The sequence below is a fragment of the Pseudophryne corroboree genome, chromosome 5 (genome assembly GCF_028390025.1).
Source record: "Pseudophryne corroboree isolate aPseCor3 chromosome 5, aPseCor3.hap2, whole genome shotgun sequence".
Taxonomy (NCBI): domain Eukaryota; kingdom Metazoa; phylum Chordata; class Amphibia; order Anura; family Myobatrachidae; genus Pseudophryne; species Pseudophryne corroboree.
Window position 1 is genome coordinate 846,565,894 of NC_086448.1, and position 26,488 is coordinate 846,592,381.

General features: G+C 46.7%; 1 protein-coding gene across 4 annotated transcripts in view; it reads right to left on the reverse strand.

Annotated features, from left to right (window-relative positions):
- Positions 1–1,402: 1,402 nt before the first annotated feature.
- Positions 1,403–26,488, reverse strand: part of LOC134928685 (uncharacterized) — a 97,623-nt gene continuing 72,537 nt past the window's right edge. For 3 of the 4 annotated variants that reach the window (XM_063924678.1, XM_063924676.1, XM_063924677.1), the window contains exons 2-7: positions 24,985–25,085; positions 17,811–17,879; positions 16,609–16,716; positions 5,735–6,367; positions 5,545–5,610; positions 1,403–3,322 (exon numbers count right to left, since the gene is read on the reverse strand). In XM_063924678.1, coding sequence (XP_063780748.1) covers positions 2,577–3,322; positions 5,545–5,610; positions 5,735–6,367; positions 16,609–16,716; positions 17,811–17,879; positions 24,985–25,072 — 1,710 coding nt within the window. In that variant the 5' untranslated portion in view covers positions 25,073–25,085 and the 3' untranslated portion in view covers positions 1,403–2,576. The other variant, XM_063924679.1, reaches the window with a different exon arrangement.

Below are 26,488 nucleotides of genomic sequence, written 5' to 3' on the forward strand. Positions count from 1 at the left end.
TACAATCAGTAACAGACCCCTCCCTTGTGTCACATCTGCTCCATCGTCTCCCGTATACACTCAGTAACAGACCCCTCCTTTGTGTCACATCTGCTCCATCGTCTCCTGTATACACTCAGTAACAGACCCCTCCCTTGTGTCACATCTGCTCCATCGTCTCCTGTATACACTCAGTAACAGACCCCTCCCTTGTGTCACATCTACTCCATCGTCTCCCGTATACACTCAGTAACAGACCCCTCCCCTGTGTCTCATCTGCTCCATCATCTCCCGTATACTCTCAGTAACAGACCCCTCCCTTGTGTCACATCTGCTCCATCACCTCCTGTATACACTCAGTAACAGACCCCTCCCTTGTGTCACATCTGCTCCATCATCTCCCGTATACTCTCAGTAACAGACCCCTCCCTTGTGTCACATCTGCTCCATCATCTCCCGTATACTCTCAGTAACAGACCCCTCCCTTGTGTCACATCTGCTCCATCTTCTCCCGTATACACTCAGTAACAGACCCCTCCCTTGTGTCACATCTGCTCCATCGTCTCCCGTATACACTCAGTAACAGACCCCTCCCTTGTGTCACATCTGCTCCATCTTCTCCCGTATACACTCAGTAACAGACCCCTCCCTTGTGTCACATCTGCTCCATCGTCTCCCGTATACACTCAGTAACAGACCCCTCCCTTGTGTCACATCTGCTCCATCGTCTCCCGTATACACTCAGTAACAGACCCCTCCCTTGTGTCACATCTGATCCATCGTCTCCCGTATACACTCAGTAACAGACCCCTCCCTTGTGTCACATCTGCTCCATCGTCTCCTGTATACACTCAGTAACAGACCCCTCCCTTGTGTCTCATCTGCTCCATCACCTCCCGTATACACTCAGTAACAGACCCCTCCCTTGTGTCACATCTGATCCATCGTCTCTCGTATACACTCAGTAACAGACCCCTCCCTTGTGTCACATCTGCTCCATCCTCTCCTGTATACACTCAGTAACAGACCCCTCCCTTGTGTCTCATCTGCTCCATCCTCTCCCGTATACACTCAGTAACAGACCCCTCCCTTGTGTCACATCTGCTCCATCCTCTCCCGTATACACTTAGTAACAGACCCCTCCCTCGTGTCACATCTGCTCCATCGTCTCCCGTATATACTCAGTAACAGACCCCTCCCTCGTGTCACATCTGCTCCATCGTCTCCCGTATACACTCAGTAACAGACCCCTCCCTCGTGTCACATTGTCAGTGGCTGGTGCGATAGTTGGTCACTGTATCAGACACTTAGGGGATCACCTGGTAACAGCAGCTGCATTATATACTCGTTGTTAGTATAGAACACAATGGATTATTACACCTTATAAACACTTTATGGTCATTATACCCCATGAGGAAACATGAAACGTTCTCTGGTTTATTGAGGTAGTACCACTATATGTAACAATAAAAACGCAGCATCATACGGTGCAAAATCAACGTGGAACTAAAAATCTAGATGTAAAATGCGCTATGGGCGGAACTCCTGCTGTATGCAATGAGCGATTATCACACAGCGGGCCCCAATGAGTAATGAATAGGCCCCTTATTCTGTGTCATGACGGATACAGCAGCGGACAGTGAAACAATAAGACGTTGGCTGATGGGAGATTGGAAATGGCGACCAGCTCACACTGTCATAGCGATACGTGTGTTTGTAGTGTAAGCGACTGACCTGTATGTATCGTCAGTGTGAGTATATATGTGGTATTATACCTCACTCGCAGTTCACTCCTCCCCCTCCCGTGGTCCTTCACCAACAGCGCCATGCAGCGCAGCCGGACACCCTGATCCATCCCCTGCCGAATGTTCATGTTACGCACAATGGGGGGGATTCAGATCTGATCGCTAGGCTGCGTTTTTTGCTGTCCTGCGATCAGATAGTCTCCGCCTCCAGGGGGAGTGTGTATTCGCCGTGCAAGTGTGCGATCCTATGTGTAGCCGAGCTGCTAAAATCCAGTGTGTGCGCAGGCCAGGACTTACTCCTCCAGACGCCACACACCCGCCCTGACACGCCTGCATTATTCCCTGACACACCCAGAAAACGCTCAGTTACCACCCACAAACGTCCTCTTCCTATCAATTACTCTGTGAGCGCACGTGTAAATGGAATTTTCGCACCATCCCATCGCTGACCGGTGATCCCCGTTGTTGTTGTCCGACGCGCATGCGCATTGCGGTGCATATGCGTGCGCTGTTATGACCTGTTCGGCCGCTGTGCGAAAACACACTGTAGCGATCAGGTTTGAATCCCCCCCAGAGTGTGGTTCCAGCATCGCTCCCTGCAGACTGCTGACAGAACTTACACTGACATGTACAGCGCTGTATGTGACACGTATGTGACACTGAATGACAGGTCGGGTGTCCACGGTGCCAGGGATACATTAGGAACGTGTCCACACAGGGCGAGGCCTTGTCACAGTCACATGACAGAATGACGGCACATAAGTTGTGTTACTGTGAGGTTCACAAAAATATCAATGATGTAACATTGTCCAACAAGCCTCCCCGAGGGCCGTCCAGCGCTTCCCTGACAGCTCAGTGTTTCTGCAGCGACCTGGGCTGGAAAGCGTAGGCTGACCTCCTGACGTGGTGGCTGCCTGTGTAGACCTCCGAGGTGGTGGAGGAGGCGGACGCGGGCTCTGCGGAACCGGCTGGGGACAGGGCTGGAAAGTCGGACATGGCTGACAGCAGCAGGTGGCTCGGAGTGGTCTGCATCACGGGAGGCTTGGGTGACGGTACGGGAGACGAAGCCCCCGAGGCCGTGGGGCTTACGGCCGGCGCTTGCTGCAGGGTTCTCATGGCCTGCACCATAGCCCCGTAAAACTGTTTGGTGTCGCTGAGATAATTCTGGAACATGAGATTAAAGTGCGCTTGGTTCATGTGTATCTGGCGCACGTGGGCGTTCAGCTCCCGGACCTCCGCAGCCAGCCCCTCCAGATGCTGCACCACACTGGCGTTGCCGGCCACCACGTTCCGCCGCAGCTTGTGCAGCTCGGTGTTGTGCGACTGTCTCAGATGCCGCAGACCCTTGCTGTAGTCATCCTGCAGCCGCAGGTAATGCTGCTCAGCCCCTAGGGACTCCTGTGCCATGTCTGGCGGGGCGGGGATCTTATGGGACTGGTGGGGTCCGTCTGCAGACGATGTCTCATCGTGGACAGGGGCTGCAGGAGAATGGGGGGCTTCCTCCTCAGACTCGCTGACCAGCTGGATGTCCAGCGGGGAGGTGGCTTCTTCACAGTCGGAGACAGGCTCGTACGCCGGCGGCTGGATGACCTGAGTGACTGAAGCAAAGTTCCTGTCAGCTAAATATCATTAGTAACCGGTCAGCGTTCACACATTGCATTGTTCCAGAACATTACTAGTTTCTGTGACGGTGCTGACCATCCAGTACAGAGGCCATTGTTTGTTTTCCCTTACCCATAATGCCCCTGTCTAATGGAGGCGTTATAGTCTCTCTATACTAGGCCTTGGGGGCATGACCTAGTGGCAAGGAACATACATGATATCTGTATGGTGTTGTATGATGGCAGAGCAGACACGACACCCGAGACGCTGACACCCTATTCCCAGTGCTGGGCACACAAAGAGCAGACCCTGTAATACAGGGCCAGGCAACGTCTGGCACTCCAGCTGCTGTGGGACTACACATCCCAGTATGCCCTGTCACAGTTATGGTGTGACCTGACAGAAAACCAGTCAGGGCATGCTGGGATGTGTAGTACCACAGCAGCTAACCCCTGCTTTAAAACACCAGTGACCAGTTTGGTGGAAGTGGTTAATGATATGCTATAGTAATAGGTGGCATAGGACAGATTAGGTGGCTAATGTCGTCGCTATCCAGGTGTAACATAGTAACTAAGGTTGAAAAAAAGACAATTGTCCATCGAGTTCAACCTATTTGTGGTCTCCTATGCAGTCTTATTATAGATCGAGGTATTTTTATGTAGGGCAAGTTCATTTACCTATAATGCGTGCCTACACCCCATAACCCTGAATATATTTATCCAATAGGATTTTATCTAACCCATTCTTTTTTTTTTTAATAATACTTTATTGGACATTTGCATAAAACATATATATAATAATATGTAGCATAACGACATGATAACGCAGAGACAGGTTGGTATGATACAGAAATGTACAGTACTGGTTAGGTAAGGATAATAAGTGTTTCCTGACAATTCTCAAAGATTCCTAGAAAGGGGGTTGACCCGTGGCAAGCGTTTCAAGAGTGTACCAATTAGTGTGTGATATGGCTTGTCGAAGAGGGTTCCTAACGACTTCCGCCTGCGTCTGTACATAAGGGAGCCAAATATCGAAGAACCTTTTTATTTTCCTTTCCTTGCTGATCAACATTTCAAGCCACTCCATGTGAAATAGATATGATAACCTTGGTAGGAATAAAGCTAGACAATGAATCCGTAGCTATCCATTGTGACAGAATGTTTTTTTTTTGCCTGCAGCCGCTAGTTTAGTAAATAGCATGCGCTGGCCAGGTGGTGGTTTAGGGATGGAAGACGTGCTTTGCATGTCCCAGATAGCCCAATCAGGAGAAGCCACTATATCAATGTGTAGCTTATCTTTAGTGTAGGCTTGTATTAAACCCCAGAACTTGCTAACTTCAGAACAACTATCTAACCCATTCTTAAAGGTGTTGACTGAGTCGGCAGTTACTACTCCCTCAGGCAGGGAATTCCAAACATGTATCGTCCTTACTGTGAAAAAGCCTTTACGCCTCAATGTGTGGAATCTCCTCTCCTCTAACCTAAGCGAGTGACCACGTGTCTTCTGTGCTGATCTTATAGAAAACAGGACCCTCCCAAGCTCTGTGTATTGTCCCCTTATATATTTGTAGATGTTGATCATATCCCCTCTTAGTCTCCTCTTTTCCAGTGTAAACATGCCTAGTCTTGCAAGCCTTTCCTCGTATTCCAGCGTCTCCATGCCCTTGATTAGATTGGTCGCCCGCCTCTGAACCTTTTCTAGCTCCAGGATATCCTTTTTGTAGTACGGTGCCCAGAATTGTACACAGTATTCAAGGTGTGGCCTCACAAGTGATTTATATAATGGGAGTATAATACTCTCGTCCCTAGCATCAATACCCCGTTTTATACATGATAATATCTTATTAGCCTTCTTTGCTGCAGTCCTACTGTGGGTACTGCTGCTTAGTTTGTTATCTATGTGAACCCCTAAGTCATTTTCCAGTACAGAATCCCCTAATTTTACCCCATTTAGTAATATGTGTTATAGGGAGAAGTACAGATGGAGCCACATTTATCTTGGCTTCTCTGCTGCACCTAGGCGCACCATGGTTATTAGCATAAGCCTTTCATCTATTGTTCTCAGCTGCAATACAATACAGAGAGAACAATACAGCAGGGGGTTAGGTCTGACTGCCCAGTCTCAGTTATTCCTAGTAAAGGCCAAGATAAAGATGGCTCCATCTGCAGATACATCGGTTTGGGATACCAGGACTGTATAGAGGCACCAGGGTTCTTACCAGAAGTATCGATGGTGGGTGACCAGGACGAGGACAGGTGCGTGGTGGTCTCTGCGGGACTGTGATCTGCAGGAGATAATGATATAAGTCAGCACAGGTGCAGGAGGTCTGCAGGTCCGGGTGCCAGGCTGCCGCTGGGGTCTCTCATTATAATAATACATCCCGCATTGCTGCATGCTGTGCCTCTTACCTCCCAGGTCCAGGCTGGAGGGTTCACAGGTGTCCAGCACATGCTGAGGTCCACTCGCTGCCACCGAGCTGATCTTCTGCCGGAGGTTTTCCTCCCAGTGGCTGAACCTGATCTGCTCCAGAGGGTCTCCGTGGCCCAGCGCCTGGTGCTCCATGGCGGCCATCTTCAGCTTCACCGCCCGTCGACAGTCACCGTACCGCTTCTTGCACACTTCGATAGTCCTGTAAGTTGTCCCTACACTGTTGACTTTATTTACTACCTCCTGCCAGAGGCGCCGTTTCTGTGAGGCGCTGCCCTTTAGTGAGGAGTGACCACACAGCTCCTTATAGTGACTGAGTACCCCGGCCACCAGCGCCTCGTTCTCATCGTCACTGAAACGCTGGCCCCGCTGCCTCTCCTCCTCCACGTACGTCATGTCAACTTTCTTCAGCTTGCGCTCAAATTGCTGTCGATCCTTGTAGAGAAACTGGTGCCAGCCTCCTCTCCTCCTCCGCCCTGCCCTCTGGTGCCCGCTGCCCCTCTCAGTGTCTCTGGATAAGCCGTTGTACCCCGATCTGTAGGCCTGGCCCATCTTTCCATGTACAGTGTCCCCATAATGATGTTTCCTAGGGCGGCCCCCCCTGCCTCTGTATACTGCTCCCCCCGAGAGCGCAAATCAGAATGTTATATATATATATATATATATATATAGAGAGAGAGGGGGGGGAGAAAAGACAGGACACATCATCAGCGGGTGTAATTACATTATATATACTGTACCGCACACATAGTCACCCAGTAACTGCCCCCACACCTCTGTATACTGCTCCCCCCGCAACGTGCGTTACAGAGCAAATCAGAATGTTATATATAGAGAGAGAGAGGAGAGAAAAGACAGGACACGTCATCATCAGCGGGTGTAATTACATTATATATACCATACCGCACACATAGTCACCCAGTAACTGCCCCCACACCGCTGTATACTGCTCCCCCCGCAATGTGCGTTACAGAGAGCGCAAATCAGAATGTTGTTATATAGAGAGAGAGAGAGGGGAGAAAAGACAGGACACGTCATCATCAGCGGGTGTAATTACATTATATATACCGTACCGCACACATAGTCACCCAGTAACTGACCCCCCCCATTACCCTCTCCCCATCGCTGCCACACACTATGGGGGTTTTCTCCGGCAGGGTCCACAGGTTATCCACAGGATAACATTGGGATATGCTGGAGCGACAGCGGATTGGCACCAAACGATCACAAGCTTTCTGGCCTCCCAGAATGCACCGGGCTCGTCCATATAATCCCGCCCACCGACTCAGTCAAATCAGTTTTTTGTTTGGTACTGCAGGAGCCGGACCATGGTTACAGGCTGCTGTGTTTGGCAGCCCTAAGCTTTATTTGATTTATTTTTATAGTCATCTTTCCTAACAGCGTCTTATACGCATATTGGAAAGAGTCGCTCCAACAACTCTCCGCCGGGTCGCAACAACGCTTACCCACGGTACAAGTGCTGTCTCGACGGGCGTCTGTGTCGGATGTTACTAGCAGGTCCAGCAGACATTACCAGGCTGTGGCCGGAGCACGGGGAGAAGGTAAGGCATCGGTTCCATGTAGTCGGAGAACACGGACACAGCCGCACTGTATTAGGAGGAGACTATCAAACAGTAGCTGGCGTGCCGCCACCACGGGTGCTCCAGCGCTAGGCTTTAGGGATCAGTAGGTGCCAGGAATAGTTTGAGGTTGCGATCCCTAGGGTTGATGTCAGCAGAGGGGAGTCAGACGCTCTCCTGATCGCCCCTCCCCCAGTTCATGACCAGTTTCTGTGCGTCTCCCGCCATGAACTGATTGCCTCACTTCTGTCTCAGACGCTACCATGAGGGGACTCGGTCGCAGCATAGGCCGCTGCGTCTGTATACACTAAGGTTACTGCTAAGAGACTGGGTCGCAGACATGAGCGTCTGCATGCACGAACGTTCACTGAGCGTCTGTGTCCACTAAATAGTTACCAGAGCGGCAGTGTACACTAGTAGCGTCTGGATCCACTCAGTGTTCGCTAATGTATTGATTGTAGTCTCCCTGTATCCCACTCTACTGAGTACGGGTTATACAGTACTAAAATTCTATCTACATTTGTTGTATGAATAGTTAACTTTAGTGCCTATTGCATATGAGTCTGTGTACATTACTGTGGTTTTCTTTGCAATGCGTCTGAATACTTTAAAGATCTGTATAGAACAGAATTCAGTAATATGTACTCCTATATGCTTTGAGATGTGTTCGTAGTTGATAATCTGCTCATATGATGTGTATAATATATATATATATATATATATATATATATGTATAATATGTGACTGACAGCTAGTGTGATGCTGACTTAATAATAAATGATTGTCGGTTGATCTTCTGATCCTTAATGCAGGTGCATGGGAAGGGTCACACATATCACTTTAGAGAAAAGTGATTAGTTACAGTCACAAAGTTGTGTAGTACACTATGAAAGTGCTGAGTAATTATGTCTAAGGGCAGCAAACACTTAATATGTTGTTGTTCGGCATAAACTGTATTATCCTCTATGATCTGGTACAGGATGGTTATGTGTAAAAATGATTTGCTGTTTAGCATAATACATTCCTGATTTACATCAGGTATAGATAGACCCATTGAGGCGATGTTTGCACAGACCTTGTACAGTTTAGCTGAAATGTTAATTCTTACATTATTAACACATGCCGCTCACTGATTGCGGTATATCCCCAACAGCGTCTTCAATAAGACAAGCTGATGAACCGAATGTAAATAAATCATCAACTTCACAGGCTACACATGATAATCATCAGACGATGAAAGCTCTATATACTCTACCTCAGCATACGAAGAACAGGTAAAAGATATCAGCTAAATAAATAAGCTGAATAAATGAGAGAAAAAATAGGCTAGTCTGTCAATAGAGGCAGCAGAGCCTGGGGTAAAAATAAGGCACTTCGGTTTAAACGTCCCAAAAGATTCTCTGCATGAGGGCAGAATTCAGGAAAAAGGTTTGGGTTACACCCAATAAAGTAGAATGCCCAGTAAATGGGATTCCAATATCTTTTTCAAGATAGGGACTGTTTTAAATAGGGAAGTGCCTCCCAAAATAGATATGCATATCATTTGATAAGGCAAAAATCTATAGGGCCTCTGCCATCAAAAGAATAAGACTATATTGTCTTTGTCTGGGGCAGTCATAAGGCCAGCCAGGACTTCACCTTGTAGTCTACGGCTACACCACACTGGATACTCCCAATCTCATTAGATATTAGTAGCTAAGCAGTGTTCGGCCTGGTTAGTTCTTGGTGGGGAGACCACCTTGAAATACCAGGTGCTGTAGGTACATTGGGCTGAGGTACTGGAAGACAGGTTTCAGCGCCTGCAAGGGAGTAAGAATCCCATATACTGTAGCTCATATGGACACTAATGTTCTAGGGCATCAGCATAACAATCGCTGTTCAAGAACAGCTTGGTTCACGTACAGATAGGTCCACGGTTATCTTGACTAGTTTCTGTGCCTAGGCAAAACATGACTTATAGCATAAACCCTTTATCTGTACATGGGAAGCTGATTCAGAATCTAAGAAGGTTCTGGAAATTTTTGCCTTGGCTGAAAGTTTCTGTTTGAATTAACAGTTATTCCGGAGTCAGAAACAGACTCCAAGAAGGTCGCGTTCTCTTCCACATATAACCCCAAATATAGGGGTCTGATTCAGCCTTGTCGGTCATAAAGGAACGTAACAGCCTTAATACAATAAGTTTGGTAAGGCAAAGAAGCAAAGGCAACCAGAGGCCAGCTTCCAAACCAGAGGCCATCAGTATGATGGTACGGGTCTCCTTCTGGCGGATTCCAGAAGGATAAGGGGCCGACTTATCAGTTTGCACAGATTTGATAGCAGTCTACAAATAGATGCCTAGGTGCAAGAAGCGGTATCTCTAAGGTTATACTTTCCCTTCTGGAACCATTCTCCTAAAAGGTATTCGGTTTCAGCCCGTCTCGGGTAGAGGCGTAGGCGAGGGATTTGCATGAAGCAATTCAGAAAGTATTTTGTCAGGAATAGTCATTCCAGTAACCCATGCACAATGGAGGGTTTATTCCCACATGGGTCAAAAACAATCCCTCGCCCCATTATCAATTTCAAAAACAGAGAAATTTGGGTAACACGGTTCACGTGGAGGCAACTCCATAGTTGGGTGAGGAGCCAATATAATACATGGTATTCCTGGATAAGTCAGGAATTTTACCGTCAGGCTCCTATAACACTGTCATTCAGTGTTATCTCAAGGTTTACCATCATTCAGCAAAACTTCAGGTAGGCCTTACCCTTTGGGTTAGCCACAGCCCCAGAGTATTTACCAAAATGATTATGGCAATTTATCTCCGTTAGCAGAGGTTAAGAAAATTGCCATACCTTGACCACCTTCCTATCCTGACACAAATACAGGAAAGGTTCTGTGTCATCTACAACATACAAATAACTTGTCTGCAGAGGCACGGGTGGTTCGTAAATGGGATCATCTCTGGTTCCGTAACATAACTCACGGTGGGGCTATACTGAATTCGAGTTTGCAGAAAGTAGTTACGTCGGTTCAAGATATCCAAGGCAAAAACTAGGAGAGTGGTTACAATGTCAAACAATATCGATTCACGTAGCAATGCCAATGATGGGTTTGATGGTGTTAACAATACACATAGTGGAGTGGGCATAATTCCACTCAAGACTTTTTCAGCATCTCCTCCATCTAAGGCCGCATCACACTGGATATGTCCAATCTCAATGATGTTGAAAGTTAAGCAGTGTTGTACCTGGTTAAATTCTCCGAGCGCAAGACCATCTAGGAATACCAGGGGGTGTAGACGGGCCAGATGGACAGTACACAAACTAGTACGTGGTACTGGCAAAATAAGGTAAGAAGTAGCCTGGGGGCTACAGACATTCCATCTAGATCAGAGGATACCTTTATTCTTTTTGGATATGAGGTGGGGAAATCCTGACAACAAATACAAGTCTTCACGGCTATTGAGGCCATTTTCCGGAAAAATTATGATTCCGGGGATTATGGACCACAGAAGAAAGGTGCCTGCTAATAAATCTGTTAGCACTTCAGGCCATATACTGGGACCTGATTCAGGCACGAGACATTCCTAAAGGAAGATCGGTCCAGATCCGCAAGGACAAGGAAAGGGCAGTAGTGTACCTTAACTTTCAGAGAGGAACACGCAGATAAATAGCGAGGAAGGAGGTAAATCACATACTAAAGTGTGCAGAACTCCATCTTCCAGCCTTGTCCTCAGGGTTTGTTCTGGGAGCCCTACACTGAAGAGCTGATTTCTCAGTCGACACGCCATTCAGGTAAATGAATGGACTTTTGCACCCTAAAGTCGTTTCAGACTCGGGTAGACAGATGGACTTGGCCAGAGATAATTCTCATGGTGTCCCATCTGAACAACAAAAGCCATAATAGGGTCAGGAACAAAGGAAGTGATCTTTGTGGATGTCTTTTTTAAGGGGAATTTTATTTCTCTTATGTGTTCCTCAAATCATCCTGCTACTCAGGATAGTGAGGAAAATACAACAAAGACGCCGGGAGTCTAATAAGCCCCGGCTTGGCCCAGAAGGCGTTGGTACACGGATCCGCAGACTAAGACAGGGTCCTTGATTATCACAGATATCTGGATCAACTGTTTAGATGGCGTGGCTCTTGAAATCTATATACTGAGGTCCAGAGGATTCTCAGAAATGCTCAGAGCAAGGAAAAACTTCCTTGACTCGTATTTATCACCTAATAAGGCAAGCTTATATGCATTGGTGCAATAAAAGAGGTATGGACCCGAAATCTTGCAGAGTTTCCAGTGATTTAGCATGCCTTCAAGCAGGAATAGATAAAGGTTTAGCGGTGGCTTCCTTGGAAATACAAGTGTCAGCATTGACTGAATGGTTCCGAAAGAAAAAGGCCAAATTGCAGGATGTGCACACTTTTTCCCAGGGAATGCTGCGCATTCAACCTTCCCTTTCTCCTACGACAGGATCATGGAATCTAAATCTAGTCCTCAAAGCCTGTCAAGTTGCTCTGTTTAAACCACTAAGTGAAGTGTATTTTAATGGTTGACAGCTAAAGTTCTCTTCGACTGACTATGGCATCAGCTAGAAGAGTGTCGGATTTAGGAGTACTGTCATGTTAATCTCCTTTTCTGATGTTATCCAGATAAAGTAGTTCTCAGAACTAGGTCTGGGTATCTTCCTAAGGTGTGGTCTATATTCCACCTTAATGAAGATATTATAGTCCTGGTTTTTCAGGAATCTTGATTTTCTGCGGGAGAAGCATCGCTGGACGTAGTCTAGGCATTAAGTATCTACATTGATTGTACCAGTGCCATTAGAAAGACAGATTCTCTCTTCATTCTCTACGGTTTTCACAAGAGGGGATGGCCTGCTACTAAACAGACGCTAGCAAGATGACTTTGAATGACGATTTCAGAAGCATATTCTCGAGCTGATCTCCCTGTCCCGGCTAATGTCTCTGCTCGCTTTACATGTAAGGAAGGTCTTTCATGGGTAGCACAATATTGTGCTTGAGCAGAACAGATATGTAAGTCAGCCACATGGCTTCCAATAAACACATTCAATCAGACATTATGCCTGGGATATCTTTGCCTCTCATGAGACGCTGAATTCGGGCGTAAGGTTCTCCTATTAATCAGGAGCGTCCCCACCACTAAAAATTGCTTTGGGAAGTCCCATTGTTATCCTGTGGATAACCTGTGGACCCTGCCGGAGAAATATACGTTATGGTAAGAACTTACCGTTGATAACGGTATTTCTCCTAAGTCCACAGAATCCACAGGGATCCCACCCTGACGAACCTGATTTGAGGATCTTTATACTCACTATCCTCTTCCCTCTTGTATGGAAGGGTGTGCATGTGTGTTCTTATCGCCTGATTAGGGCTCTAAATGATGCTCCTGCCTAAATGCTTTGGAAACAACTGATTTGACTGAGTCAGTGGGCGGGATTATATGGACGAGCCCAGGGCATTCTGGGAGGCCAGAAAGTTTGTGATCGCTTGGTGCCAATCCGCTGTCGCTCCGTCATATCCCAATGTTATCCTGTGGAAACCTGTGGACTTAGGAGAAATACCGTTATCAACGGTAAGTTCTTACCATAACGTATATATTCAGAGGTGTTAGCAAACCAAAAAAGTTAGCACAATTCGGCAAAACCATGTGCACTGCAGGTGGGGCAGATGTAACATGTGCAGAGAGAGTTAGATTTGGGTGGGTTATATTGTTTCTGTGCAGGGTAAATACTGGCTGCTATATTTTTACACTGCAATTTATATTTCAGTTTGAATGCACCCCACCCAAATCTAACTCTCTCTGCACATGTTACATCTGCCCCACCTACAGCGCAGCATGGTGTTACCCAGGTCTCTCTGCACATGTTACAACTGCCCCACCTGAAGTGCAGCATGGTGCTATCCAATTGCTAACTTTTTTGGTTTGCTAACAATTCCGAATAATGTCCATAGTCACCCCTCCCCATCCCCCACTGCCACTATCACATGCATTTACTAATAACAGGATGCCCACTGTCACACAACATAAATGTGTCGGCCCCTGCATGTGCCACACATTTTACTAATTACATTGTTCGTTCTTTCTTTCCAGGACGGTAGGATAAATATGATAACTAATGAGTCTGGTAAAGTTCCTCTGGGGTCTACACTGTATAGGGGGCCGAAAGGCGGAGATGAGACCAGTATCTTGTGTGCATTGTATAAGGATCACTAAAATCATCACTGAATTATATAAGGATCACTAGAATGTCATCTGTATTGTATAGTGATCATTAAAATGACATCAGTATTATATAGGGATCACTAGAGTAACGTCTGTATTGCATAGGGCTCATAGAATGCCCTATTTATTGTATAAGGATCACTAGTATGGTCTATGTATTGTATAGGGCTCACTAAAATGCCCTATCTATTGTATAGCGATCCCTAGTATACTGTGGGTATTGTGTAAGGCTCACTAGAATGCCCTCTGTATTGTATAGAGATCACTAGTATGGTCTATGTATTGTATAGGGCTCACTAAAATGCCCTATTTATTGTATAAGGATCCCTCGTATACTATGGGTATTGGGGGTAATTCTAAGTTGATCGCAGCAGCAAGTTTGTTAGCAATTGGGCAAAACCATGTGCACTGCAGGTGGGGCAGATGTAACATGTGCAGAGAGAGTTAGATTTGGGTGGGTTATTTTGTTTCTGTGCAGGGTAAATACTGGCTGTTTTATTTTTACACTGCAATTTAGATTTCAGTTTGAATACACCCCACCCAAATCTAACTCTCTCTGCACATGTTACATCTGCCCCTCCTGCAGTGCACATGGTTTTGCCTAGCTGCTAACAAAATTGGTGCTGCGATCAACTCGGAATTAGGCCCATTGTGTAAGGCTCTTTAGAATGCCCTCTGTATTGTATAAGGATCACTAGTATACTGTGGGTCAGAGGCGGAACTACCGGCAGTGCAGGCAGTGCACTGCACTGGGGCCCGCCTCTGTCCAGGGGCCCAAGCATGTAATGAGTCAAACTGACTCATTACATGCCGCTGTGCGCTGCAGGCAACCGCTGCCCGCAGCGCACAGCCGCCCGGAGATAGGAGCTGAGCAGCGGTACAGACGGGGGAAGGAGGAGGGAGCCGGAGGACGGAGCCGCAGCAGCGCTTTGTTACTGGTGGAGGCGCTGCTGCTGCTGCTCCTCTGCTTCCCTATAGGCTGTCTTCCGAGAACAGCCTATAGGGAAGCAGAGGGGCAGCAGCAGCAGCGCCTCCACCAGTAACAAAGCGCTGCTGCGGCTCCGTCCTCCGGCTCCCTCCTCCTCATTCTCTACTGCCCGGGAATCGTCGTCTGACGCAGCTGCACCGAGGAGCCTGAGGGTAAGTATAATTCTTCTTTCTTTCTTTCTTTCTTTCTTTCTTTCTTTCTTTCTTTCTTTCTTTCTTTCTTTCTTTCTTTCTTTCTTTCTTTCTTTCTTTCTTTCTTTCTTTCTTTCTTTCTTTCTTTCTTTCTTTCTTTTTCTTTCTTTTTCTTTCCTTCTTTCTTTCTTGTGCCTGCCTGCCGCAATGTGTAAAAAGGGGGGACTACCTGCCGCAATGTGTAAAAAGGGGGGCCTGCCTGCCGCACTGTGTAAAAAGGGGGGACTGCCTGCCGCAATGTGTAAAAAGGGGGGACTACCTGCCGCAATGTGTAAAAAGGGAGGACTGCCTGCCGCACTGTGTAAAAAGGGGGGACTGCCTGCCGCAATGTGTAAAAAGGGGGGACTACCTGCCGCAATGTGTAAAAAGGGGGGACTGCCTGCCACTATGTGTAAAAAGGGGAATCTGCCTGCCGTAATGTGTAAAAATGGGGACGCTGTCTGCCGTAATGTGTAACAAGGGCACGCTGTCTGCCGTAATGTGTAAAAAGGGCACGCTGTCTGCCGTAATGTGTAACAAGGGCACGCGGTCTGCCGTTATGTGTAAAAAGGGGTAATCTGCCCGACGCTATGTGTAAAAATGGGGAATCTGCCTGCCGTAATGTGTAAAAAAGGGGGGCTGCCTGACGCTATGTGTAAAAATGGGGAATCTGCCTGCTGCTATGTGTAAAAAGGAGGAATCTGCCTGCCGTAATGTGTAAAAATGGGGACGCTGTCTGCCGTAATGTGTAACAAGGGCACGCTGTCTGCCGTAATGTGTAACAAGGGCACGCTGTCTACCGTAATGTGTAAAAAGGGCACGCTGTCTGCCGTAATGTGTAACAAGGGCACGCTGTCTGCCGTTATGTGTAAAAAGGGCACGCTGTCTGCTGTAATGTGTAAAAAGAGGAATCTGTTCGCTGTAAGGTGTAAAAGGGTCTCTACCTGGTGTAGTGGTGCTACAGTGCGGCGTAATTTGAATAATGGAGACTACTGTGTTGGTATTATTTTGTGGCCACACCCCTTCCCCACGAAGCCACGCCACTATGTATTTTTGCGCGCGCCTACGGCGCGCACTGCCCCCGGCGCGGACTTGGATGGGGGGGGGGGGCGGCCCAAAGCATTTTGTCGCACCTGGGCCCACCGCTTGCTTGTTCCGCCACTGCTGTGGGTATTGTGTAAGGCTCACTAGAATTCCCTCTGTATTGTATAAGGATCACTAGTATGGTCTTTGTATTGTATACGGCTCACAAAAATGCCCTATTTATTGTATAGAGATCCCTAGTATACTGTGGGTATTGTGTAAGGCTCACTAGTATGCTTTTTATATTGCAAAGAGGTCACCAGAATGCCCTCTGTATTGTATTGAAATAACAAAAATGAACTCTGTTTTGTGTAGGGACAGTGTCAGACTGGGCTATGAAGGGCCCCCCATGGAATGCAGTCGTAGGGGCCCACTCAAGCTTAAGGGATGTGGCGAGCCACCACAGAGAGACTTGACCAACCATTAGAGAGTAGAGGACATCTAACAGGACACTTTATTGGCAGGAGGGCTAATCTTGGTGTAGTTTCCAGAATTCCTGCTCCACCAAGTTACTGACTCCTGGGGGAGGGGAGAGGGGCACCGGCAATTTTCCCGGTGCACTTGTGGGACTGTCTGGCCCTGTATAGAAATCAATACAATGCGATCTGTATCTTGCAGGGGTCACATCACGTCACTCAGCACACTCTCCTGGTGCGTGCTTGTCACATTGCGTTGTCACTAAGACATATTTAAATATAAAACTAGACGCTTGACATTAGAGGAGCTTGCGGCTCACTGGCAGCGGGCATCTCGCTGCATGGCATATTGAGGCTGGATGTATGAGGACACATCTGTAACTCTGTGATTACTCACCGCGGGCAGGAAACGAGTCCGTATCATTCTTTCTCTGGATTTCCTCTTCTTCCCAAGATTCCTTCTCCACTTTGATCTCCCGCTCATCCTTTATCTGTTCATCCTCACCTGAAAGAAATAATTCCCTTAACCTCTGCAACGCAGGTCAGTGATACCCTCACCCGCTGCACCGCAGGTCAGTGATACCCTCACCCTCTGCACCACCGGTCAGTGATACCCTCACCCTCTGCACCACCGGTCAGTGATACCCTCACCCTCTGCACCGCAGGTCAGTGATTCCCTCACCCGGTGCACCGCAGGTCAGTGATCCCCTCACCCTCTGCACCACCGGTCAGTGATCCCCTCACCCTCTGCACCACCGATCAGTGATACCCTCACCCTCTGCACCACCGGTCAGTGATCCCCTCACCCTCTGCACCGCAGGTCAGTGATCCCCTCACCCTCTGCTCCGCAGGTCAGTGATCCCCTCACCCTCTGCACCACAGGTCAGTGATCCCCTCACCCTCTGCACCGCAGGTCAGTGATCCCCTCACCCTCTGCACCACAGGTCAGTGATCCCCTCACCCTCTGCACCGCTTGTCAGTGATCCCCTCACCCTCTGCACCACAGGTCAGTGATCCCCTCACCCTCTGCACAGCAGGTCAGTGATCCCCCCACCCGCTGCACCGCTGGTCAGTGATCCCCTCACCCTCTGCACCGCAGGTCAGTGATCCCCTCACCCTCTGCACCACAGGTCAGTGATCCCCTCACCCTCTGCACCGCTGGTCAGTGATCCCCTCACCCTCTGTACCGCCGGTCAGTGATTCCCTCACCCTCTGCACCGCCGGTCAGTGATACCCTCACCCTCTGCACCGCTGGTCAGTGATCCCCTCACCCTCTGCACCGCAGGTCAGTGATCCCCTCACCCTTTGCACCGCAGGTCAGTGATCCCCTCACCCTCTGCTCCGCTGGTCAGTGATACCCTCACCCTCTGTACCGCAGGTCAGTGATCCCCTCACCCTCTGCACCGCAGGTCAGTGATCCCCTCACCCTCTGCTCCGCTGGTCAGTGATACCCTCACCCTCTGCACCACAGGTCAGTGATCCCCTCACCCTCTGCACCGCAGGTCAGTGATCCCCTCACCCGCTGCACCACAGGTCAGTGATACCCTCACCCTCTGCTCCGCTGGTCAGTGATACCCTCACCCTCAGTAATTCACTCACCGTCTGTATTAGTAGAAGGGTCTTCCTCTATCTTCACCTCAATTCTCTCTAATACAACCTCAGGGAGACCTGTTATATGAGAACAAGGGTCACAGTGTGATAAAATGGCTTTATCTTCTCTGTATACTCTTCTTCCCCTCCCTCTCTGGAATGCTGGGAGACTGCAGTCTGTGGAAGTGACCCTCATGCAGTGTTATCTTGTGGGCAGCGCCCTCATACTGCTGTGTCTGTGTGCTACTACGCAATCTTGTTTTATTACGGTATTTCCCATCTGCAAGGAGCCGCGGTGTATGCTGGCAATACATAAATGGTAATAATAGTAATAATGTAACCTACCTTCTTCCCCCTCTAGGTAGGATACGTTAATTATTGAGTCCCTCCACCCAACCTATGTGGCTAAATGTATCCACTGGGCCTGCTTGGGTAAGTCCTGACTATTGGTGCCAGATATATCACTCTAATTAGAATATGCAAATATTATACATCAAATTACTGTTTAGCAATTAATGATGCTTTTGTTACAAAATAAAATGTCTTTGTTTTCCTGGAAATACTTGTCAGAGCTGTCCGGCTGATGCACCGTTCCTCACAGGGTACATAGACGTTACACAGGTAATAAAAGCCATCACTTCCCTATACGTACAATAACTATCTACCTCAGGTACTTCCCTATACGTACAATAACTATCTACCTCAGGTACTTCCCTATACGTACAATAACTATCTACCTCAGGTACTTTCCTATACGTACAATCACTATCTACCTCAGGTACTTTCCTATACGTACAATAACTATCTACCTCAGGTTCTTCCCTATACGTACAATAACTATCTACCTCAGGTACTTTCCTATATGTACAATAACTATCTACCTCAGGTACTTCCCTATACGTACAATAACTATCTACCTCAGGTACCTTCCTATATGTACAATAACTATCTACCTCAGGTACTTCCCTATACGTACAATAACTATCTACCTCAGGTACCTTCCTATACGTACAATAACTATCTACCTCAGGTACCTTCCTATACGTACAATAACTATCTACCTCAGGTACTTTCCTATACGTACAATAACTATCTACCTCAGGTACTTTCCTATACGTACAATCACTATCTACCTCAGGTACTTTCCTATACGTACAATAACTATCTACCTCAGGTACTTTCCTATATGTACAATAACTAGCTACCTCAGGTACTTTCCTATATGTACAATAACTATCTACCTCAGGTACTTCCCTATACGTACAATAACTATCTAGCTTAGGTTCTTTCCTATACGTACAATAACTACCTCAGGTACTTTCCTATATGTACAATAACTATCTACCTCAGGTACTTCCCTATACGTACAATAACTATCTACCTCAGGTACTTCCCTATACGTACAATAACTATCTACCTCAGGTACTTTCCTATACGTACAATAACTATCTACCTCAGGTTACCCTATACGTACAATAACTATCTACCTCAGGTTCCCCTATACGTACAATAACTATCTACCTCAGGTTCTTCCCTATACGTACAATAACTAGCTACCTCAGGTTCTTTCCTATACGTACAATAACTGTCTACCTCAGGTTCTTCCCTATACGTACAATAACTATCTACCTCAGGTACTTCCCTATACGTACAATAACTATCTACCTCAGGTACTTTCCTATACGTACAATAACTATCTACCTCAGGTACTTCCCTATACGTACAATAACTATCTACCTCAGGTTCTTTCCTATACGTACAATAACTATCTACCTCAGGTTCTTTCCTATGCGTACAATAACTGTCTACCTCAGGTTCTTCCCTATACGTACAATAACTATCTACCTCAGGTTCTTCCCTATACGTACAATAACGATCTACCTCAAGTTCTTCCCTATATGTACAATAACTATCTACCTCAGGTACTTCCCTATACTTACAATAACTATCTACCTCAGGTACTTTCCTATACGTACAATAACTATCTACCTCAGGTACTTCCCTATACGTACAATAACTATCTACCTCAGGTACTTTCCTATACGTACAATAACTATCTACCTCAGGTTCTTTCCTATATGTACAATAACTATCTACCTCAGGTTCTTTCCTATACCTACAATAACTATCTACCTCAGGTACCTTCCTATACGTACAATAACTATCTACCTCAGGTACTTTCCTATACGTACAATAACTATCTACCTCAGGTTCTTTCCTATACCTACAATAACTATCTACCTCAGGTACCTTCCTATACGTACAATAACTATCTACCTCAGGTACCTTCCTATACGTACAATAACTATCTACCTCAGGTACTTCCCTATACGTACAATAACTATCTACCTCAGGTTCTTTCCTATACGTACAATAACTATCTACCTCAGGTTCTTTCCTATGCGTACAATAACTGTCTACCTCAGGTTCTTCCCTATACGTACAATAACTATCTACCTCAGGTTCTTTCCTATACCTACAATAACTATCTACCTCAAGTTCTTCCCTATACGTACAATAACTATCTACCTCAGGTACTTCCCTATACGTACAATAACTATCTACCTCAGGTTCTTCCCTATAAGTACAATGACTATCTTCCTCAGGTTCTTCCCTATACGTACAATAACTATCTACCTCAGGTACCTTCCTATACATACAATAACTATCTACCTCAGGTACCTTCCTATATGTACAATAACTATCTACCTCAGGTTCTTTCCTATACGTACAATAACTATCTACCTCAGGTTCTTCCCTATACGTACAATAACTATCTACCTCAGGTACTTCCCTATACGTACAATAACTATCTACCTCAGGTACCTTCCTATACGTACAATAACTATCTACCTCAGGTACCTTCCTATATGTACAATAACTATCTACCTCAGGTTCTTTCCTATGCGTACAATAACTATCTACCTCAGGTACTTCCCTATACGTACAATAACTATCTACCTCAGGTACCTTCCTATACGTACAATAACTATCTACCTCAGGTACCTTCCTATATGTACAATAACTATCTACCTCAGGTTCTTTCCTATACGTACAATAACTAGCTACCTCAGGTTCTTTCCTATACGTACAATAACTATCTACCTCGGGTTCTTCCCTATACGTACAATAACTATCTACCTCAGGTACTTTCCTATACATACAATAACTATCTACCTCCGGTTAATCCCTATACGTGCAATAACTATCTACCTCAGGTTCTTCCCTATACGTACAATAACGATCTACCTCAAGTTCTTCCCTATATGTACAATAACTATCTACCTCAGGTACTTCCCTATACTTACAATAACTATCTACCTCAGGTACTTTCCTATACGTACAATAACTATCTACCTCAGGTACTTCCCTATACGTACAATAACTATCTACCTCAGGTACTTTCCTATACGTACAATAACTATCTACCTCAGGTTCTTTCCTATATGTACAATAACTATCTACCTCAGGTTCTTTCCTATACCTGCAATAACTATCTACCTCAGGTACCTTCCTATACGTACAATAACTATCTACCTCAGGTACTTTCCTATACGTACAATAACTATCTACCTCAGGTTCTTTCCTATACCTACAATAACTATCTACCTCAGGTACCTTCCTATACGTACAATAACTATCTACCTCAGGTACCTTCCTATACGTACAATAACTATCTACCTCAGGTACTTCCCTATACGTACAATAACTATCTACCTCTGGTTCTTTCCTATACGTACAATAACTATCTACCTCAGGTTCTTTCCTATACGTACAATAACTATCTACCTCAGGTTCTTTCCCATACGTACAATAACTATCTACCTCAGGTACTTTCCTATACGTACAATAACTATCTACCTCAGGTACTTCCCTATATGTACAATAACTATCTACCTCAGGTTCTTTCCTATACGTACAATAACTATCTACCTCAGGTACTTTCCTATACGTACAATAACTATCTACCTCAGGTTCTTCCCTATACGTACAATAACTATCTACCTCAAGTTCTTCCCTATACGTACAATAACTATCTACCTCAGGTACTTCCCTATACGTACAATAACTATCTACCTCAGGTACCTTCCTATACGTACAATAACTATCTACCTCAGGTTCTTTCCTATACGTACAATAACTATCTACCCTAGGTTAATCCCTATACGTACAATAACTATCTACCTCAGGTACTTCTCTATACGTACAATAACTATCTACCTCAGGTTCTTTCCTATACGTACAATAACTATCTACCCTAGGTTAATCCCTATACATACAATAACTATCTACCTCAGGTTCTTCCCTATACGTACAATAACTATCTACCTCAGGTACTTTCCTATACGTACAATAACTATCTACCCTAGGTTAATCCCTATACGTACAATAACTATCTACCTCAAGTTCTTCCCTATACGTACAATAACTATCTACCTCAGGTACTTCCCTATACGTACAATAACTATCTACCTCAGGTACCTTCCTATACGTACAATAACTATCTACCTCAGGTTCTTTCCTATATGTACAATAACTTCTACCTCAGGTTCTTTCCTATACCTACAATAACTATCTACCTCAGGTACCTTCCTATACGTACAATAACTATCTACCTCAGGTTCTTTTCTATACGTACAATAACTATCTACCTCAGGTTCTTCCCTAAACGTACAATAACTATCTACCTCAGGTTCTTCCCTATACGTACAATAACTATCTACCTCAGGTTCTTCCCTATATGTACAATAACTATCTACCTCAGGTACTTTCCTTTACATACAATAACTATCTACCTCAGGTTCTTCCCTATACCTACAATAACTATCTACCTCAGGTTCTTCCCTATATGTACAATAACTTCTACCTCAGGTTCTTTCCTATACCTACAATAACTATCTACCTCAGGTACCTTCCTATACGTACAATAACTATCTACCTCAGGTTCTTCCCTATATGTACAATAACTTCTACCTCAGGTTCTTTCCTATACCTACAATAACTATCTACCTCAGGTACCTTCCTATACGTACAATAACTATCTACCTCAGGTTCTTCCCTATACGTACAATAACTATCTACCTCAGGTTCTTCCCTATATGTACAATAACTATCTACCTCAGGTACTTTCCTTTACATACAATAACTATCTACCTCATGTTCTTCCCTATACCTACAATAACTATCTACCTCAGGTTCTTCCCTATACGTACAATAACTATCTACCTCAGGTTCTTTCCTATACCTACAATAACTATCTACCTCAGGTTCTTCCCTATACGTACAATAACTATCTACCTCAGGTACTTTCCTATACGTACAATAACTATCTACCTCAGGTTCTTCCCTATACGTACAATAACTATCTACCTCAGGTACTTTCCTTTACATACAATAACTATCTACCTCATGTTCTTCCCTATACCTACAATAACTATCTACCTCAGGTTCTTTCCTATACCTACAATAACTATCTACCTCAGGTACCTTCCTATACGTACAATAACTATCTACCTCAGGTTCTCTCCTATACGTACAATAACTATCTACCTCAGGTTCTTCCCTATACGTACAATAACTATCTACCTCAGGTACTTCCCTATACGTACAATAACTATCTACCTTAGGTACTTTCCTTTACATACAATAACTATCTACCTCAGGTTCTTCCCTATACCTACAATAACTATCTACCTCAGGTTCTTCCCTATATGTACAATAACTATCTACCTCAGGTTCTTTCCTATACGTACAAGAACTGTCTACCTCAGGTTCTTTCCTATACGTACAAGAACTGTCTACCTCAGGTACTTTCCTATACGTACAAGAACTATCTACCTCAGTTTCTTTCCTATACGTACAATAACTATCTAGCTGTGGCGTATAGTGTTCCTGTAGGTGTATAGGCATACCTCCCAACCGTTTTTTTGGGACTGTGCCGCTGTCCCACCCACGGGATACAGTGTCCTGCGGTGGGGGGCTCCTGGCAGTCAGTGTTCTGCTTAGCACGCGCACAGTGTCTATTCACTAGAGATGAGGGAGAGGGGGCGTGTCAGCAGCTCATAGTGCACTGGCCATGCCCCATAGTGACGGAAAACGCAGCCGTCTGAGCCCCTGTCTCTGCGGGTGCAGGATCATACATCCAGGAGAAGAGATGGCATATTGCAGTGCGATCCTGGGCTGTAATGAAAAATGGGCCGTTAGCATTGCCGTCCAGCAAACGCCCACCGCTGTCAATCACATTGCGGCCGCATCCTTCCATGCACAGTTTGACGATGATGGCAAAGTGCTCTGCAGATCACTGATGTAGCAGAGTACCAGCCCCTATGTGCGGTGTTATGTCCATGACTGCCGTCCCTGTGTCCTCTGCAGAGCCAGCGGCACTATCTCAGTGCCTCGCTGTCAGCACTCACCTCACGGAGGGCTGGATCAGGACACTAAGCACCGCCTGGATCTGAGGTGACGGCACTGCCGCAGCACCGCTCACCTGTAACACGCATCTATACACATAGAATTATTATCTACAGTGTTAATATCAATTGATCTGACATGTAACACACATAACCCCCACCGGGGGGGCGGAGTGCCGTTATAATGATAATATATGGAAATGAACAAACTAGTCTTATGGCACCAAAACCCTAATTTGTTCTTCACCTGATTAATACAGTATGTCCGTGTTTATGTGTCTGGACAGGTGGCGCTATGTGTTAGTGCCCACATCTGGCAATGGCGGCTGCGTTACTAACAGAGACTGCGATATCCCAGGAGAAGGAGGCTATCACCGCGTCATGCATTCGCCTTTCAGGTCTATGACAGCCGGCAGGGGACTGTGACAATCAGGGTTGGACTGGGCCACAGGGAAACAGGGGAAACCACCAGGGGGGCCCTACTCCCAGGGGGCGCACCTCCTCCTCCTCTAGGGATCATGTTCCAGACTGTGCACTTGAATTGTACATTATACATATTATCTACAGTGCATTGCAGTTATTAATCTGGTACATTATTATGCATGCACTAGCAGTATTTATTGTATATATTTATCATGGGGCCCAGACCATGGTTAGCCTCACCTCTAAGCATGGGCCTCTACCACTGCATTCCCCCGGCGGGCCCTCCATGCCCCAGTCCGACACTGGTGAATATATAATGCCGCAGTTATCTCAGTGCCCGCTGTACTCACGTAGCAAGTTGGGGTCCATGGTGAGGAAGGCCTGGGCACCTCTGATGGTGCTGAGGTAGGGGTGCTCCAGAGATAACATGTCCTGCATGATGGACGCTCTTCTGCAAGAGAACATAACAGAGATCACATCTCGCCCGAGTGTCAGACATATAACCAGCTGCGCAATATGCTGCGTTATATCAGCCGTGCTCCCCGGTTCTGTCTGCCCGGCCTTATGTGGAGTTGGGGGGGTCGGGTGCGAAGCACCCCCTAGGTATGTTTTTTATAAAAAATAAAATATGTAAATATCTCTTTAAAAATACTATTTAAACTTTATTAGTCGGGTCTAGGGATGGACATTGATGGTCGATGTTTGCTGACCTGCGATGTTTTTCTTACGATAGTGTATTTGCCATTTGATGGCATTCGCATGTTAACGATCTGATGGTGTTTCGATGGTTACCTTTTTTTTAAAATATGCTGAGAGCTGCGCCGTCCCTGTCTGCCTCCAACGATCGAGATGGTATATATCTGTGACTGCTCTGAGCCTCACCCCGTATCTCACCCCCAGTACCGTCCCCTATCTGCCCCCAGTCCCATCCCCTATCTGCTCCCAGTCCCATCCCCTATCTGCCCCCAGTCCCATCCCCTATCTGCCCCCAGTACATTCCCCTATATCACCCCCAGTACCGTCCCCTATCTGCCCCCAGTCCCATCCCCTATCTGCCCCCAGTCCCATCCCCTATCTGCTCCCAGTCCCATCCCCTATCTGCCCCCAGTCCCATCCCCTATCTGCCCCCAGTCCCATCCCCTATCTGCTCCCAGTCCCATCCCCTATCTGCCCCCAGTCCCATCCCCTATCTCACCCCCAGTACCGTCCCCTATCTTACCCCCAGTACCGTCCCCTATCTGCCCCCAGTCCCATCCCCTATCTGCCCCCAGTCCCATCCCCTATCTGCCCCCAGTCCCGTCCCCTATCTGCCCCCAGTCCCGTCCCCTATCTGCCCCCAGTCCCATCCCCTATCTGCCCCCAGTACATTCCCCTATCTCACCCCCAGTACATTCCCCTATCTCACCCCCAGTCCCGTCCCCTATCTGCCCCCAGTCCCGTCCCCTATCTGCCCCCAGTCCCGTCCCCTACCTGCCCCCAGTCCCGTCCCCTATCTGCCCCCAGTCCCATCCCCTATCTGCCCCCAGTACATTCCCCTATCTCACCCCCAGTACCGTCCCCTATCTGCCCCCAGTCCCGTCCCCTATCTCGCCCCCCAGTCCTGTTCCCTATCTCACCCCCAGTCCTGTTCCCTATCTCGCCCTCAGTCCCGTCCCCTATCTCGCCCCCCAGTCCTGTCCCCTATCTCTCACCCAGTCCCGTCCCCTATCTCGCCCCCCAGTCCTGTCCCCTATCTCGCCCCCCAGTCCTGTCCCCTATCTCGCCCCCCAGTCCTGTCCCCTATCTCGCCCCCCAGTCCTGTCCCCTATCTCGCCCCCAGTCCCGTCCCCTGTCTCGCCCCCAGTCCCGTCCCCT